Source organism: Dryobates pubescens, chromosome 33, assembly GCF_014839835.1.
Source record: "Dryobates pubescens isolate bDryPub1 chromosome 33, bDryPub1.pri, whole genome shotgun sequence".
Lineage (NCBI taxonomy): Eukaryota > Metazoa > Chordata > Aves > Piciformes > Picidae > Dryobates > Dryobates pubescens.
In genome coordinates this window covers 5,078,772-5,096,575 of record NC_071644.1, presented here as the reverse complement: position 1 = coordinate 5,096,575, position 17,804 = coordinate 5,078,772, and the positions used below count along the sequence as shown (strand labels likewise).

Sequence of the window (17,804 nt, the reverse complement as noted above, 5' to 3'; positions counted from 1 at the left end):
GATGAGATGGAACCGGATGAGAGATTAACCCCAGTCCTCCAGTGTGACAGACCCCTAACTGCCCACGGCGTTCTTCCCAAGGTACTGCAGCTACACCCCTACAGGCAGAAGAGCAGGGATGGGGAGAGGTGTCCTACAGAGGAAGTGTAGACTGAGAAAGTTTAACAATATAAATAGCATTCAAAATTATTATCATCAATAGTAAAAAGGATCTGGAAGAACAGAGGAGTGTCCCATTCCCACCCCTGCTCATTCATTAATGCGTCCTCATTTATGTGACAATAAATACCCGCTCCCACCCGTGCTGTCTGATGCCATCATTTAATGCTGGAGAAAGAAGGGGGGAGGGGTGGAGAGAGAGAGCGCACACCCCTCACCCCTCCTTCCCACGGCAAAAGCTGAGCTGGTTGTCTTTGTGACACCAATTCCTTGAACTTTTATATCTGTGTGTGTGTGTACAGTATATATAGAGAGACACACACAGAGATATATATTTCTAAACCTCATTCCCTGTTGCTCCCCCCCCCCCTCCAAGAAGTGGAGATTATTATTAATATCGTACAACTGAAAACATGGAAAAACAAAACCCAGAAAGAAAAATGGGGGGGATAGAGCCCCACCCATAACAGAGGGTCCCCAGATGGGCACAGGCCCCACGCACCATGCAGGGAGAAGCAGCTGGTACCCTCAAGGTTCATGTCCATCTAAAAGGGTATTTTTTTTTGCTGCATCCTGCCCCTGTGTTCTGTGATCTGCAGAATGAAGTGATGCAGCACCAGTCCTGCTGCCAGCTTGTCTCTTATGGGGCCTGTGGAGGAGCGTGGGTTTCCTTCCTTCCTCTCTCTTGTGTGTGGCACGGAGTTTGTTTTTCACTTGCCATCCCAATCTTTGTTCTTGCCTCATATGGGGTCCGCTTAGAAATTCTGTGTAAGAGTAAAACCAAACCACTGCCACTGTTGTCTCTATGATTAAGGAGAAGCTGCTGGAGCAACTGTAGAGGCTGGGGCAGCAGCTGGAGCTGGAGCAGGAGCTGGGGCTGGAGTAAGGGTTGGCTCACTCTGTGACCCGGAAGCATCGCCATGGTCTGTGGAAGAAGCAGCCTCCTCTGGTTCTCCATCTTCTTTAGTGGCCAGGCCCTCAGGGTCAGGCAGCGATTCTTCAGAATCTGTGTTCAAGTCTTCCTCTTCATCATCTTCCTCGTCGTCGTCATCATCATCCTCCTCTTCATCATCCTCCTCCTCTTCATTCATCTCCTCCTCATCATCCTCTTCATCTTCTTGGGAAGAGTCATCCTCATCCTCCACATCACCAGAACCAGATGCCACCGCTGCCCTCTCCTGAGGTGCAGTCCCGGCTCTGCTCGGTGAGGGACCTTCAGTGACTTCTGACTGCTTCTTGCTGAGGTCCAGGGAATCATTGAGGCCCACACCAGCTGCATTCTGCAGGAAGAAGAGGGAGCTGTTGTTGTCAGTGCTGAGGTTGAGGGAACTGTCCAGGTTGATGGAAGAATTCTGGATGTCATACTCGAGAGTGGAGTGGGTGAGGCCCTCAGGGCCAGGAGAAATGGCAGGAAGCTCCCCTCGCTCCTGCTTCTCGTGTTTGCGCTTGTGTGAATCCATCTGTGACATGCCCACCACCGTGTGTTTGCAGCCAGGGTAGGTGCAGTGGAAGTGGGAGCACTTGAGTTTGTACTTGCAGTCAGGCACCTCGCAGTCCACGCTGGAGCTGAACTGGCAGAAGCCTGCAGCGCTGATGACGTCCTGCTTGCCGTGGTGCTTGCGGTGGGCTGTCACCTTGGTGCTGTCAGTGCAGCGGAAGCCACAGCGCAGACAGTGGAAGTGTGTGCTGTTGCCAGAGAACTGACAGTCAGGGAAGTTGCAGCTCAGCGAAGACTTGAAGCGCTTGAAATCATCCAGTACCAGGTTGTCGACGCGATCGTGGTGCTGGGCGTGCTTGTACATGTGGGTACGGCCGCAGAACTTGTAGCCGCAGTTCTCCCGCGTGCAGTGGTAGTGGGTGACCTTCAGAGAGAACTGGCAGCTGGAATCCTTGCAGTCCTCGTAGAGGTCATAGCGCCGAAAGCCCTCCAGCATCATCCCTTCGTCCAGCATCTTGCGTGAGGACGCGGTCTTGCGGCGCTTACCAAATGGGGACATGTCCTCGATGATCCAGAAACGCTTTTTGGCTCCCGAGGCGGTTGGCATAGTGATGGTGTTCCCTGAGGAGACAAAGCAAAGAGTGGTGTTGCTGACAGCCTGGTTCCCCTCACCTCCTAACCATCCTGGCAAGCTCTGCATTTGCCGAGGCTGCAGCTGTTCCCACCCAGCAGCTCTCGGCCTGACCTCTGGGCTCGGGGGCTGGTTGATGTCTGCTGCACACTGCTGCTGGGCATCACTTCCCCCATTTTCAGGTGACTGCTCTGGGGTACCTGACACTGTCCAAATGCCTACTCTTGTTTCTCTGATTAACTAAATTAATCTCAAGTCCTATTCTCTTCAAATCCTACTTCAATTCAGAGAAGCTGGTTTGTTCCACTCTAATCACTGAATGGTGTTGCTGGAGTTGACTGGGGGTTGAAGCGGTAGAAGAGTTAAAGTGTGTGAGAAATGGGCAGGTGTGGGCTGTTCCCCCTACCCAGGCTCTTGTACTGCACTACAGTTGCCAGAACCAGGCAGGAAGTGAAGGAAGATCCCATGTGTGATTAAAACTGCAAGGGGGGAATTTATAGAAATAGGATGGACTTTGGCCAGGAGACTACAACATCCCTCACTGTAATGAGCCTACATATTACGATGAGTGCACTTAGAAAGACAGATGGACAGATGTTCAATGGGGCTAATTCTCATCATCACTAGCCAGTGGACTCTCAGAGAAAATACCAGTTCTGCAGCTTTCCCTTGGGTCTCAAAAATCACATGGTGCCCCTAGTAAATAAAAGAGCCCTCATCTATCTTCCACTTCCATTCACAGGGCCAGCATAACTGGCGAGTGCTCACGTCCCCTAGGATCAAGCTGACATCAAGGACTCGACCTCATTATATCTATTAACTTTTTTTTTTCTTCTCTGCTTGCTGTTTCCAGGATCAAACCACAATCTCCAGTATCAACATGCAGCACAGAGAAGGTTGGAGGCAAGAATGTATCACCAGGTGCAGAACTGTGAGTGTAATTGGAAATTATAGCTTGCAACTAAAACATACTCTCTTCCCCCCCCCCCCGCTTCATGCTGAAACTGCCATACTCTGAAAAAGAAGCATGATTTGTGACATGCAGTGCCTGGGGCCTGGGAAGCCAGAGCAGCTTGCATCCTTGTCTAGGAGGCTGAAGAAACAGTCATCTGTTTGACTTGTAGAATTGTATTTTTCCTGGCTGACAGGCAGGTGTCAGAGGTGATGGATGCTCCTTTTGCCACGGCTGGCCCTACCAGTGACAACCCTTGAAGAGAAGGTGGCAATCTTTGAAGGAAGCCTCCAAAAGTTCAACTGACACTGTACTGAAAGGAACAGGTCAGTGGAAATGATGGCAGCAACCCAATCTCTGCATTATTCCCATGTCCAGGTTCCACAGACTGCGAGATGAGCAACAAACAAAAGGTTTTCCACACCCAGTTATGTGGCACTTCTGCTCAGACTGCAAGCACAGAGGCCAGCTGGGGAGATCTTAGTGACATACAGCTGGTAGAAACTGCACATTGAGGCCGATTTAACCAGCTACCAGTGAAAGAATATCTTTCTGTCTCTGTAAATTCTAAATTAGCAAGCTCTTAGCTATAGAATCTGTGACCAATTAACTCTCTGCTCCCCCCTAAACATCTGGTATGGTAAAATCTAGTTCTGTGCTTTCAGGCATTTGTCTAAGTTCATCGGTGCCTGGGCAGAGCACTGCTGTCCACAACAACTCCTTTTACACAAATTACAGCCAAACCAGCAAGTCTCTTATGAGTAGCATGAATGCTCATCTTGTCTGCCTTCAGACTGGAACATGGGATGAGCCATCCCAGGGGAAAGTCTCTGGATGGGAAATGTGGGAACTAAGTAGAATCAAAACCTTATCTATTTTAAACTCGCTGTATCTGCCCAGCTTTTACCACAGTTCAAATTTATGTGGTTAAAAGCTTAGTTAAACCAATTCTGTTTTCTCCAAGAGGCAAAGTTTCAGAGCCAGGGCACGACCAAGAGAGATGATAACCTGGTGCACTCTCCTGGACCCACTAGACAATGTTCAGTCTACTGAACTGAAGCACCCAGCTGCAGATGACAAGCATCAAGAGCTTACAGGCCAAGCAAATCTCAGAGGTAAATGCATGCCATAACCTTGTCTTTTCAGCTACTACTAATGTCAACATTCATCAAACTATACAATTGTAAAAAAGAAAAGAAAATTTTAAATCCATGATTAGAGGAAAGCACAGCATAAGGTTAAGATGTTTCAGGTTACATGCAAATCAGTTAAAAGAAAGAAAAAATAATCTATTTGTCAATTCTGTTCTTTGGAACATGCTCCTCTGGACAGGGCAAGGATCCTTCTGCCAAGTCCTGTGAGAAAAACCTCCTGTGAACTTCCAAGTGGAGCTGGTCCTCCAGCTGTACACCCACCCGATCACCTTGGCATTACTAAAACTGTCAGGAAGAATGACTGGGACATTTGTAGGCTGCCAGAATCCTCTTTAGTGTGAGCTTTAAGTGCAAATATGCCCTTAATTAACTAGAAAAGAGCTGGGAGTTGGGAAAAGAAGCCAAAACTGAGACACACCCTAAAAAACATTCCCAGCTGGAGTGAGAATCCCCAGCCTGAGACACCTCTGATCTTAAGTCACACATGGGAAACATGGCAGCTTAAAACCTTGGTGGAGTCTCTGCAGCTGTTAAGAGCAGATAGGAACAACAGTGAGTGTGAGGAACAGCCTGAGCTGTCTGATGATGTCATCACAGTGACACTGACTGTCCTGCACTCTGTTACTTGTGCTGGGGAAAGCAGCCCTCAGTTTTATGGCTTCATTTATATGAATAGGAAGCTGTGAAGCTTACAAAGATTGATAAAGCTAGGAGAACTGGGCACCCTGTCAGACATCTGCCTGCTGAGCTGCGTGCAGCACACTGTAGTAGGCACTGGGTTGGAAGGCCTGGAAGATCTAAACAAGAATTCCAATTCCCATTAACGCTACTTGAGCAAACTTTTGCTTTGTGGCCACCCTACTGTTACCAAGAGGCTGAAGGTGCACTTTAATTATGGATTTTGTTAGATTTTTCTGATAGTTTGGAACTGGTGGCAATTGCTCTCGAGTATCGAGATGTGCCTCTGTGATCTGCTGTGGTTGTGGTGACCCTTCTCAGCTGTGGTTACTGTCAGCAGACAAAGGAATAGGCAAGAACAGGCTCTTGGATAAGTTAAGTAAGACACAGAGTGATGTTACTGACCCAAAGGTGCAGACAAAAAAATGTGGGCAGGGTGAGTGGGGAAGGAGGATGGGCACAGGACACTAAGAAAGAAAGCAAAGAAGTGTTACCTGCTGCATCCTGAACTAAGGGAACGTCACTTTTTACTGGAGTTGGAGTGGCAATGATGGGCGAAAACCCAGTGGTGCTGGCGGCAGGCATGACAATGCCTCTGCTGGATCCAAGAGTGGCACTGAGCAGAGAGTATGAGAGACAAGATGGAGACAAGAGATAGGGGAGGGTGGGAAGGGGAGACCTAAGCAGGGCTTGTGAGAAAGATGGAGGCAGAGATGGTGGTTGAGGTTGTGGTGCATTGTGGGTGGCATCATCGGCAGCAGCAGTAGAAGGAACCAGGCAGCCTGGAGAATGTGGAGAGAAAAAAAGTAGAAAAAAAAGAAAAAAGAAAAACAAACAAACAAACATCAAAAACAAAACAAAAAAGAACTGAAATGAGACCCCAAGAGCAGAAGCAATACGATGAAAATGGAAAATACATTTACAAATGTATGAAACAGAACTGTAACAGAGAAGAAACAGAAGGTGAGGAGCTGACAGCACCAGAAGAGGAGGGTTGTCTCTGCAAAAGGTAAGGTGGCTTTTGTGGCATGGGGGAACAGCAACGGGCTCTCACACTGGAATTCCTGCTTGTTTGGGTCTTCTTCATTGATATGGTGTCAGCTAATAGCTGTGAGGATGGAACTGCTCGCTACCTGACAGCAGTGGGGGGGCCATATCCTAGGAAGCATGGCTTGAAGCAGAGAGCAAACTGATAAAGGAGAGTGCCAGGAACCATTGTCCCCCCAGAACTCTTAAAGCCACAGGGAAACCACTGTCATGACCCAGCAGTGTTCATATAACATATGGTAGATGTGCTATATGATAACCTTCATCTAACCAGTGTGGGAAAGAAAAGTAGGAAAACGTGTACAAATCTAAAGCCAACTCAGTAAGGCAGCCCTGGAATGTAACACTCAGCCCTGGGAAGGAGAGCCATGAGATCCCTGGATCACCACAGAATTCATACAAGATAGGTGAGTACTGCAAAGATAACCCCATCATACAGGGCAGTGGGAGATGGCTGTACCTTGTCCTGGCAAACAATGGCAGAAACTTACTTGCAAAAAGAGGGGCTGATGGAGGTCTCCTGCACAAACAAGAGTTTTTGGAACAAGAGTTTTTGCATGAGAAAGGGAGCTCAGTGAGCTGCTTTTCTGTGTTGCTTTCTGAAGATGTGGTAGGTACATTTATACCCTGGGTAGCTATTTGGTATTGTGCAACCTTCCTGTGCCTCAACCGTCCTGGGGAGTGCCTGACTTCAGCTGCTGCACAAGGAAATACAAAAGGTATTGGGGGAAATGCCAAGTACAGAAGAGGCTCACAACATTTTTCTTTTAAAGAATCAGTTACTGAAATAGCTCTGACTCCAAGACACAGCATCAAAACCTCTCTTCAGGGGAGGCAAACAGTATGCTGCTAGTTCATGGATGCTTGAGGTGCACTTTTTTGCTGATCTTACAAATGGTGGGAGCTAGGTTAGTAAGAGACACTACTGTGAAGTTGTAACAGTTTGTATTTTAAGGTGCAGCTGTCCTTTGGCCTCTCTTCATGAGTTTATCTCTCAACAGACCAGGCAACTGATGAGCCATTTCAGCCCACCCCTTCTCTCTTACCTGCTGATGTACTTTCGTTGCCCACTGGAGTGCTGGAGCAGCTGCGGTCCATATTGGAAGATTCCGAGGAGATACCCCCAGGGCTACAGCCAGTGTAATCCATGTACTCATCTGTTTCCGTGTCCATCATGCTTGGGGGTCCCTGAAAGGAAGCTGGGGTTCCTGATGAGGCTGGGCTGGGTGCCATGCTGCCAACCTGGGGGAGGTTTTCATTTCTTGGAGTGTGGCCAATAACCTGCAGCAAGAAAATAGGACGGGGACTTTCACACCAAAAGCAAGATGCCAGGACCAAAACCATCTGTCTGCACACTTCTGTCTCTCTGTCACAGTTCATGAGGGATAGCTGGAACATGCTTGTGATTGGGACCCATGGCACCATGGCGAGGAGCCTGCATCTTCCTGCACTGGGAGCTGAGAGCATTAAACTTGGCACATGTATCCTGGTATGTGAATTGTGATGCACTCAGAGGCTGGGAGTGTTAATCTTGGCACCGGTATCCTGGTGTGTGGATTCTGATGCATTCAGAACCAGGAGGTGTTAATCTTGGCATTATTACCTTGCTGTGTAGGTCCTCCTGCATTCAGAGGCTGGCAATACAGCTACTGACATGGCTGTCTTAAGGGCTGCATGCTGGGACACTGCAACTGAAACAGTGACACAGGGGATGTTGCTCTGGCCTGCACAGTGCTAGTGGTAGGTACCCAGAAGCAACCTACACTCAAACACAGCACTAAGTGCCAGCTGGGCACTAAGGCATGGGAAAAGCTGGAGGCAGTGGAGCAATCTCATTGGCTTTACCTAAGTTTGCATCTTGTACCTAAGCTTTTTATGTTAGACTAGCACAAGTTCCTTGACATCTGTGAACTCATTAAGCCAAATTAACTTTTTGACAGTACATGGTAACTAACAGGGATCTCTCATTTCCATGTGGTAGAATGAAAGGGAATTCCCATCGTGCTTCTACAGATGGACTCTCTTGTTTTGTTTAAAAAGGCTAGCCTGTGGGTCAGTCAGTGGAAGCTAAAGCAACTAAGGAGTAAGAAACAGCAGGATGTTGCAGGACTGCTGCCATTCCGAGAGCAGCTCAGTGGTGCAGCTGAAACTCTTCAATTTACTCATGAGACAAACCTCATCTGCCAGTTGCTCTCAGCTGTGTGTGAGAAAAGAAGCAACTGCATTGCTCTGCTGCTTCCTGAGAGAGGACAAGGAGAGCCCCAGACTAACTCCCAATCAATAAGGGAAATTTTGAGACTGGTGTTTCTCCCCTCCTCTGTGAAAGCAGCAAATAATTCTTTATGTGCAACAGGAAACGTTTGCTTTAACCAGCACGTTCAATTCTTCCACATCCTAAGCACTTTAATTTTAATAAGCCAATTGGTGTATAGTGAGAGCAGGGAGGGACTGCAGGCTGTAAATATGAATACTTTTGGGCTATCATTCTCAATTCTTTTCTCCACAATTACCAAAGAAAAGCTGTATATGCCAAGTAATGCTTTGAGACCTGTGCTTGAGAACCTTTCCTCGTATTGTAGGAGTCCAACCAGGTAAATCTACCTTGAGTGAACTCTCATATCCCTGCTGCAGTCCTGTATCCTTAAGAGTTTGGGTACAAGTGTCTTGGCACTGCTGCAGCAAGCAACCAAAGGGACCAACACTACATGCAGATCTAGAGCTGAAATAATCAGTGAGTCACCTGAGTAGGAACACGATCAAAGTTCTTCCCCAGCATCCTTCTCATGTGCTTTCTGGCGTGGGATGTCATTTGGTGCTTGAGCAGGAAGGAGAACTGGCAGCCCTCACGAATGCAATGGAAGTGGCTGTTCACCTGGTTGTATTTGCAACCTACAGACACAAAATCATTGCATGAAGTACATGAAAGGCATCAAGAGGGAAAGGGACTAGAGGGAAGATGATCTGCAGACAGAACAAGGCTGCTGTTACATGGATTTCTGGTGGATTGAAGGCTGTCAAGAGTTCTTCTGTCCTAAATGAAAACCCCCTTTTGCTTGCTGAGCAAGTGCAAGAGAGGATGACAGTGACATAGAGCTATGAAGCGTGCTAGAGCTGCAGACTAGTCCCATCCTTCTTTGGTTTGTTATAAAGAAAGGAACATTGCCATTACATCTAGTAGTACCTCATGCTCTCCAGTCTTAGCTAGCACCATTTCCTTTACAAAGAGAAAACAACTAAGACATTTAACTGTATTACAGAAGTTACAATCTGCATGCTCATAATAAGGTTAGAAATGAAAACTTCGTTTCTCTTTTTACCTTTGTGCTCTCAAAAGCACTCTGGACAGCATAAGCTCTCTGGTCAGATAGAAATGAGCCAGGAAGTGTTTAGTGCCACTCCACAGTTGTTGTGTAATAGGGGCAGCTACTAAACAGGCAGCAATTTATATGGGTTCTGGCATACAGCACTTGACACATTTTGTTCCTCATGGATAGTGCCCTGCATGCTGGAAGCTTGTGTACCTCATTAACAGACAATCCTCAGCAGCTGCCTTCTATACCTGACCAAAATTGTCTTCTTACAGTTGCAGCTCAGCTACATCAATAATCAGGTTCTGTATGTTCCCCACCATCCCTTTGCCATAACTTTATATACACAGACTTACAAACAGGCTCAGTTTTACTCATCTACCTACACCCATCCACCTTTACTTATGTATCTATGATCTCTCTCCTCCCTACCTCTATGTGTGTCTATATTTATACACACAAATAGACAGATGAAACCCCTGTGATTTGTGTTCAGCAGCACTCAGAGCCCTTAAAGCAGGCCCATGCTTTCTGCACCTGCCACACACATGTATATGCTATAGACGTAGGTACATCCTGCTGCATGCATAGACTCCAGCACTCCCTCAAACGCTGCTGACACAGGCACAGCCTGCAGCAGCCTCACTGCCAAAGAGCTCCTGAATCACCCAGCCCATCTTTAGCTCACAGATAGCATTTTATGTGCCTGCCAAGTTTATGTTTGTTTAGGTATTGCACTCCCCTACAGCCCCACCCCATCTGCCCTCCCCATCACGTTGTGCTGTTCTTTGGGATGGAGAACAAACAGTGCTGGCGGGACTGAAACAGTATCAGCAAAGGGCAGGTGAAGGCTCGCCTGTTGCTAGGGCATCTGTGTAGGCTGGGTGTCATATATCATTGTCCTGCTTTTGTCTAGCCCTTGCTATCACCCGAAACACCTAAAGTTGAGTAAATAACTGCAACTGCTGAATCTACTGCCATGGCTAAATGAGACCCAGGTAAGTACTGGCTGTGGTGTGTTGACACTCACTGCCCTGGTTACCACAAACAAGCTACACTGGGATATAAATTCTTGATGTATTCAAAGCTAAAAATAAAAAAAGTTTGGTTCTGGTTATTGTGGCTGTTTCCCTGCAATATGAGGGGATAGCATCCTGAAGTGTTATTCTGAACCCTGGTTTGTTTCAGCCTTTGTTCCAACCAGGAGTGACAGGAAGTCTGGGTCTGTGGCACTGTTAAGCCAAAACAGGACTACAAGGGGTAAGTGAACCCCAGGCAGTTCAGGATAGACCTCTGCTGGAGCTATCTTTAGGTATTCCACCCAGTTCAGACCCCTGGATTTCAGCTCTAGCTACTTTCCTGGGAATGCATTGCACTTTGTGTTGTGCATTTATTTTACCAGCTTTACACTGGAGGCACTGAGATTTAATAACTGCTGCAGTACTGCTAATGGCTTTGGCAAGTGAGCAGGGCACAGCCCGAGGCTCTGCCACCTCCGAGGTGTCTTCCTTAGAGTGCTCTGGTGGGAGGCTGGCACAAAGACACAGCCCTGCAGTCCCTGCTACTCACCAGGGGCTGTGCAGAACAACTCTGGAGCACTTCACTGAATGCTCTTCTTACCTCTGTCTCCGGTTATTTGCCCTGTTATGCTGCACTGGCTGTCTACCTACCTGCCTATCCATCCATCCATCCATCCATCCATCTAATCAATCCTTCATGTTACAGTTTCTATTAATTTCACTTGGGTCCATTTGGGAAAACAGCTCTGATCAGGAAGTGCTTTCTGCTTTGTTCTGTTTCTTGTTCAGTGATTTAATGACCAAATACATCTTAAGCATAACTCAGCCATTCTTAGCCTGGACACAGAACAGGCCACATGAGAAAGGTGATGGGGGAAAGAGAAAAAAACCTCACCCAGTCTGCCACACTCTTCTCTCTTGGTAAAGTACTTGAAGCCATTGGCTGCCCTTCTCTCTGCCTTCTCGTGCTTCTTCACGTGCCAGGGTAGCTTGGTGGTGATGTTAGTCACGAAGTAGCAGCCAGGACGAAGACAGTGGTAATGGCCTCGCATCCTGAATTCACAGTGCTAGAGAGAAGCAAACAGGCAGGGTGCTTTAAGCACATCTAAACCAGCTGCCTGATACTAATCCTGTCCCTCTGAGACATAAGTGAGAGGCCTGAACTGCTACTGCAGATCTCACCCCTTTTATCTGCCACAAACTGTCGTGTATTTTGTAGTGCTGTGTTCTGTACTGCACTGTTCAGTGGTGAAATATCCCAAACCTAACCCGTGGCTTTCCCAGGTAGCCATCATAGGTTTTTCTCACTTTATTTCATCTTGTCTCTCAGATGATTCTAGTTGCCTTGTCCACTTCACCTAAGCCAAAGAAACATCAAAGTTCTGTGATTTTCATTTGATGGCCATCAGACCACCAGGTATTTAAGACCCTTCCCTGTTTCTGTAGTTAGACCAGGAATGAAACCCTCAGGCTCACTTCCTGTTGAGTAGTCTGCTTGCTCTGGCTCATTCTTCTCCCCCACACACTCCAGCCTGAGCACTGCTTTTGACTTGCCCTTACCTGGTTTGGACAGAGACACTGCAGTGAATAGTAAGCAAACTGGTCTCGCACATTCACCAGGTTATTGTTTGGGTTGATGTGGTCCAGGCAGTGGGATTCTGCTTTGCCAGAGGTTTTGCACACATACTTGCAGTTCCCAAAGAGACAGTGGAAGTGGAATTTGTTGGCGTACTTGCAGTCTGTTGCCAGGCAGGGATCACTGGAATACATCCAAAACCCAATCATCACCTTCACTCATTTCACACATTTGTTTCTTTGCCAAAATTTAATTCAAGGGGAGCCCTGCTGAAGCCTGTGTTCCAAACATGGCCTGCATCATAGCATCTTCCTCTTCGGTAAAGTTGATGCTGGCACCACTGCTGTAATTCCACCAAGCTAGTGCACTTCCTTGATTCAGAGTATTAAAACAGTAGTGCATGGTGGGGTCTGTAGTCTTGGAGGGCCACACTTCCAACTTAAAGCTCTCTCAAGGTCTGGATAGGTGCTGTTTCTCCCTTTCTGTCTGTACTTACCTCAATGGATTCAAATAGTTTCTCCCATCTCGACTTTGTGTAACTGAACAGAAACTCTCGGGCATGCACATGACAGAGTGCCAGGGCTTCCCCTGTTTAGTCAGAATCAGCAGTGCCCTACTGAACCAGCTAAATGGTTTTGGTACCTTACTCCCCCCACCCATTCCATGGATTTCTGGCTGTACAGTCAGATGGGAGGTATTGAACACTGACTTCTTGGATCCCAAGCACTGTACCAAATGATACCTCCTTAGGTAAAGCAGAATTAATACGTGTCTTTGAGAGCAGACAAATGACTGGCAACATACAACCCTGAAATGGATACTCCACCAGCCTGAGTAACTAAACTGCAAAGTCTAACCTGGAGAGGACATAAGGAAGGAAGCAGCATCTCCAACTTACTTCTCCTGGAACTGGAGAAATCCGGGTTTGACCTGAGGCTTGGCATTCTCCAAGGAAGTTGTTGCCAGAGGTGAAGTTGCCAGGTTAGGCACTGATGCTGGGATCTGAGACATCTGGGGTATAGTTGAAGCCAGCTGCTTCCAAGCTAGCAGTGTGGGAGCAGAGGGCACAGTAGCTGGACTTGGAGTGGGCACATCAAGGCCAGGAGCACTTGCCATGGGGACAGAAGTAGCAGATGGTGACGAAGGGGCCAGCGAAGCCTTATTCTCAGTAGCAGTTGAGAAGGGAGACTCGGAGTTACTTTTCACAGTTCCACCCTCAGTTCGGAAGTGAAAACTGAAAAAAGAGTAATTCAGACCTGAATTCTTGACCACCACACATACCTTGATTAAGCAACAAGAAGGTGGCAGGAGTTTACAAACAAATTAGCTGAGGATAAGTCCTAAAAGGGGCTCTGCAAACTCTGTAGAAAATCTAGGGGCCTCCTAGGCTGTCTGTGAAGACAAGGCAGTTGATTAAAAGGAGTGAAGACAAAGGTGCAAAACCATGTTGAAACCAGAGAAGGAAAAATTGCTGCAGTCAGTAGGATCAATATTTTTATGAAGACAGCTTCCCTTGGCCGTCATGAGAAGACACTGGCTTGTTGTAGTGAACCATCCAGTGGCAGAGACCAACTCTGCTAACAGAGCCTTAAAATTTGCACTCTTTCTCTTTAAACCCCTTCAGAATCAGTTGTGGCCAGCTGCTGAAGGCCTCATTCATTCTTTCCTCGGGCAAATCTTCTGTTGCCTTTAAAAGGAACTTGGTGTGGGTTTGAACTGCAGATCATGCTTTGTAGAAATTGTCAAGAGGCAAGATTTCCAATATCCCACCCACCCTTTGCTAGTCCCCTCACTGAAGCAGTGGGAGAGTATCTTAAATTCATTCTTTGCCCAAGAGTCCACTGGAGTTCTGAACATACAGAGGCAGGATTATTTGATCTGCAGTTCTGGCCACCAAACCCTGGGCTTTCTGCAGCTTTCCAAAACCATGTGAATGACAAAGGGTTTACAATATTAGAACATGGCAAAGAGGTTGCTGCTGGGCCGGACAGTTTGCTTCATTTCAAGATCCTTATTCACGTGATGTGAGCCTGTTAAACAAAACCTTATAAACAAATGGCTAGGGAAAACTTGTTAGCAGAGATTTGTCATGACAAGACAAAGAACAATAAAATGCTTTCTGCACTGCAGTGATGAAGAGCTGCCTGCTCCACAAAGAGCCTGTATCCAGGGACAGTGCTTGGGTTTACAGGATCCTCACCCTCTCATATTTTCTTATTTCTTTGTCTAGTGCGCTTGTGTGCTGTGAAAAATATAGGTCTCCTTGAACACACTCTCAAGGAGGCTATGGAAAACCAGAAATGTCCAGCTCTCAGCCTTGCCAACACTTCTTCACAAGTCGAGTGCATTTTTTGTGAACCAAAGTTAAAGAAGACTCAGCTGAGCACATTTACCCAGGAAGCATGTAGATGCCCAAACTGCTGCCCTTGGGACTGCCCACATTCCTGCTCTTCAACAGTTACTCAGTAAGTTCTCTGTCTGTCTGCAGTGTGCCTGTTGTAGAGTTTCTCAAGGTTTCCTAAGGCTCAGGCTCTCCCACTTACTTGGCATGCTTGATGGCTCCATCCAGGGTGCTGAAGAGGGCTCCGCATTCCTCCACCACACAGTGGAAATGCACCTTGTGGAGGAAGTCACACTGTGCATCACAGAAATCCTTGGTGCCAAACCTGCCCAAAACAGATAAGAAGGCATCTTACAGAAAGCCCCAGAAGAGAGGCAGTGTTGAACAGACATAATTTTCTTTGGTTTTCAACCCAACTCTCATTCTGTTTTCTAACAGCACTGTCCCTGCTGCACACAGCTTTGTTGCTTGATTACTGCCTGTTACATAGAGCTGAACAAGAACCTCATTGCTCTCCAACATTAAGAGACCAAGATAAGCTTTGTGGGAGATGAAGAAACTCCCAGTCATTTCTAGTGGGACCAAAATTCAGAATCCCTCTGAAACAAAAGTTGAAAATCCTTAGTGTTCTTGTACAAAACCCAAGCATCTGAGGAGAGCTGAAAGGTCAGTAAAAGGCAATCCAGGGCAATTCAGACACTGCCGAAACATTGCAGCTATTTTTTCTTTTCATTTTACTGGGAGCAGCAAAAGGGAAGAAAGCCAGAGGTTCAAGGGAATCTGGAGCCAGAATTCACCCACCCCTGTCTTGAAACAAGAGGGTATCACATCAGTGGGAGATGAAGCATTGCCCAGATGCAATCACAGCTCGGTATGCTTGAATAGTGAAAAGCATGGTCCCTGCAGCACAGAAAAAATGATGCTGCAATGCAAAACCCTGAGCAAAAGCCATCCTCTTAAGAAATGACTCTTGTCATCTTGGAGGAAATGGTCAGGAGGGCAAAACCAACTAAACATAGTTCCAGTGCTCATCCACTGCTGAGATTCTCTGCACTTAATTAGAGCAGCATAAACACATGTGATTCCAGGAAACTCCAGAATCACAGGGAATCTAGAAATCAAGTGAAAAAAACACTGGCAGGAAGGATCTGAAGCTGAACAGGGGAATCTTGCATAATTAAGATACAACAAACTACAATTGCTCTGATGAGCAGGAAAGCAAGAAACAAACAGCAGCCTGTGTGGTCCCAGGAGGGACCTCATAACAATCAGGGTAAAGGAAAAAGAAGAAAACCCTTGTACAGGAGAAGGAAGGTCAATGGCTGTAGAATACATACAGTCAGTTGAGGGGAGAAGATGAGGGAAAGTAAAGGTGTGGTGAGAGATAAGGAATCAAGTTACTGCAGCTAGAGGGGTGGTTTGATCAGGTACAAGAGGTGCCACAGAAATGGTAGGCAATGAGTCAAAAATGTCTGCCTTATAAAATCTGCTTTGGACAGGAGAACTAAAGACAAAGCAGACAATTAGGGACAAAATGAAGACCTGCTTCTAGAAGAGTGGATAAAGGGACTGGTTGGAAAATGTAAATATGCACAAATCAGTCAGTCTGGATGATGCATGTCCTGAAGTGCAATGGGAATTAACTCACCAACTGATGGTGTTACTATTTGCTATTTTTTAAGCCACAGAGAGGAGGGAGGTACTAGGAAATGTGTTGGGAAAAGAAAATTAAAATCTAGGTACTGATTCAAAAGGAAAAAAAAAAAAGAGAAGTGATCTTTGGCAATTATCATACCTCCAGACTTAACTTCTCCTTCCAGTAAAGTAATGGAACAAATATTAAGAGGGAGGAGAAAATCATTAAACATCTAGAGGATAAAGGAACCACAAGCAATAAACAGCATCAGGATTACAAAGAATAAATCTTGCCAGACAAATTTAATTGCCTTTTTTGATAGAATTACAAAATTAGTGGATGAAGGGATGCAATATATTTGGATTTTAGTAAAGCATTTTGATACAGTCTCATATATGCTTAGAATTAACTCCAGTTGGCCTGGGTGTGAATGCTACCTCATGGACTGAAAACTGGCTGAAGGACTGTAAACAAAGGCTAATGATAACCAGCAACACATTGAGCTGGGAGGAGGTATCTTGTGAGTGCTGCAAGGATGACTTTGGCTAGGTCTGAGCTTATTTAACATCTTCATTAGTAATCTAGGAGAAGGAGTAAACAGCGTGTTAATGAAATTCACAGAAGATACTGAACTGGGAGGAGTTGGCAACACCAGTGGAAGAGGAGAAAAATAACACAGAGGCCATGCAAGACAAGGAGAAGATTCTGAATATGAGGGTTGTATTTGCAGTGATACAGCTAATGGGGGGGAGGGTGTGGAGGGGTATTTTTTACACAGGGCACCACTAAAAACAATCCTCTGTAACAGTGGATGGCAATGATCCACATACAACTGTGCAGTATGGATGCAAACAAGGCACCACAATTGTGAGCTGCATATATGAGGGCAGAAAGGTTGTTATTGCTGGTGTGCCCAATTCTGCACCCACCCCAGGAGCAGTAAGAGCAGCAGCAACATGATCAGCAGGCTGAAGGGACTAATTTACAAAGTCAGATTAAAGGAAGTAAATAAGCTCAGTTAAATGGTACTGTGACTATCTGAAGGGGGTGAACTCCAATTGCAAAGAGGAATTATCTGCTGTGGTTCAAGGGGACATAACCAGGAGAATTGCAGCAAAATTATGAAAGAGAAATGCAGGCAGCACACCCAAAAAAACCCACACAAAACAACCAACCAACCAAAAAAACCCAACAACGTGATGGTGAAATGTATTAGGTGGTAGAAAAATGCTGCCAGAGACAAGAAAATAGCCATACTGCTTGGCATAATTACAGCTAGGCTGGACAAAATGCAAATGGGCAGGATCTCACACTGGCCAGGGGCAGATGGACCAAGAGACTTTCTAGTCCTCTCCATTGAAGTCTGCGATTTACAAAGTGTCCACAGGCATCTGTAGGCAGCCATCTGTGTCAGAGCATAAACCCCTGTGTGTCTGCCTGGGTGTATCTGTGTATGCTCAAAGCATGTGTCTGCCTGGGCATGTGTGTGCCTGTGTCTGTGTGTGGGTGAGTTTTGTATCTGTTCCATTTTCCTTTTGAGCCTTCTTGTCTGCAACAAAACCAGCAGAAACCATCCCAGTTCCCATACCCTTTATACTCCTTATTTTGTTCCAGTGGCCTACTCCTGCGAGCAGAGGACATGCCACAGCAAGCACTTCAGGCTTCTGTGATCCATGCATTAACCCCTAAATACAGTCCAACTGAAGTTCAGTGGTAAGAGCAATGGGGTCCCCTCTGGACTTGCAGACTGGGATAACAAAGAGGAGCCCAAGATGAAATCTAGGCTAACAGTACTGTGTGAAGAGCAGCGCTCATCGTTGGTTCTCAAAATCCCTTTGCAAATTGCTTTTGTGTGGACAGATATT

General features: G+C 46.4%; 1 protein-coding gene across 3 annotated transcripts in view; it reads right to left on the bottom strand.

Annotated features, from left to right (window-relative positions):
- Positions 1-545: 545 nt before the first annotated feature.
- The window catches only part of CASZ1 (castor zinc finger 1), an 88,473-nt gene continuing 71,214 nt past the window's right edge, over positions 546-17,804 (bottom strand). For 2 of the 3 annotated variants that reach the window (XM_054175726.1, XM_054175727.1), the window contains exons 12-19: positions 14,506-14,628; positions 12,861-13,196; positions 11,947-12,145; positions 11,282-11,453; positions 8,800-8,948; positions 7,106-7,340; positions 5,507-5,794; positions 546-2,218 (exon numbers count right to left, since the gene is read on the bottom strand). In XM_054175726.1, the coding sequence (XP_054031701.1) occupies positions 969-2,218; positions 5,507-5,794; positions 7,106-7,340; positions 8,800-8,948; positions 11,282-11,453; positions 11,947-12,145; positions 12,861-13,196; positions 14,506-14,628 (2,752 nt within the window). In that variant the 3' untranslated portion in view covers positions 546-968. The remainder of the gene's footprint in view (positions 2,219-5,506; positions 5,795-7,105; positions 7,341-8,799; positions 8,949-11,281; positions 11,454-11,946; positions 12,146-12,860; positions 13,197-14,505; positions 14,629-17,804) is intronic. The other variant, XM_054175728.1, reaches the window with a different exon arrangement.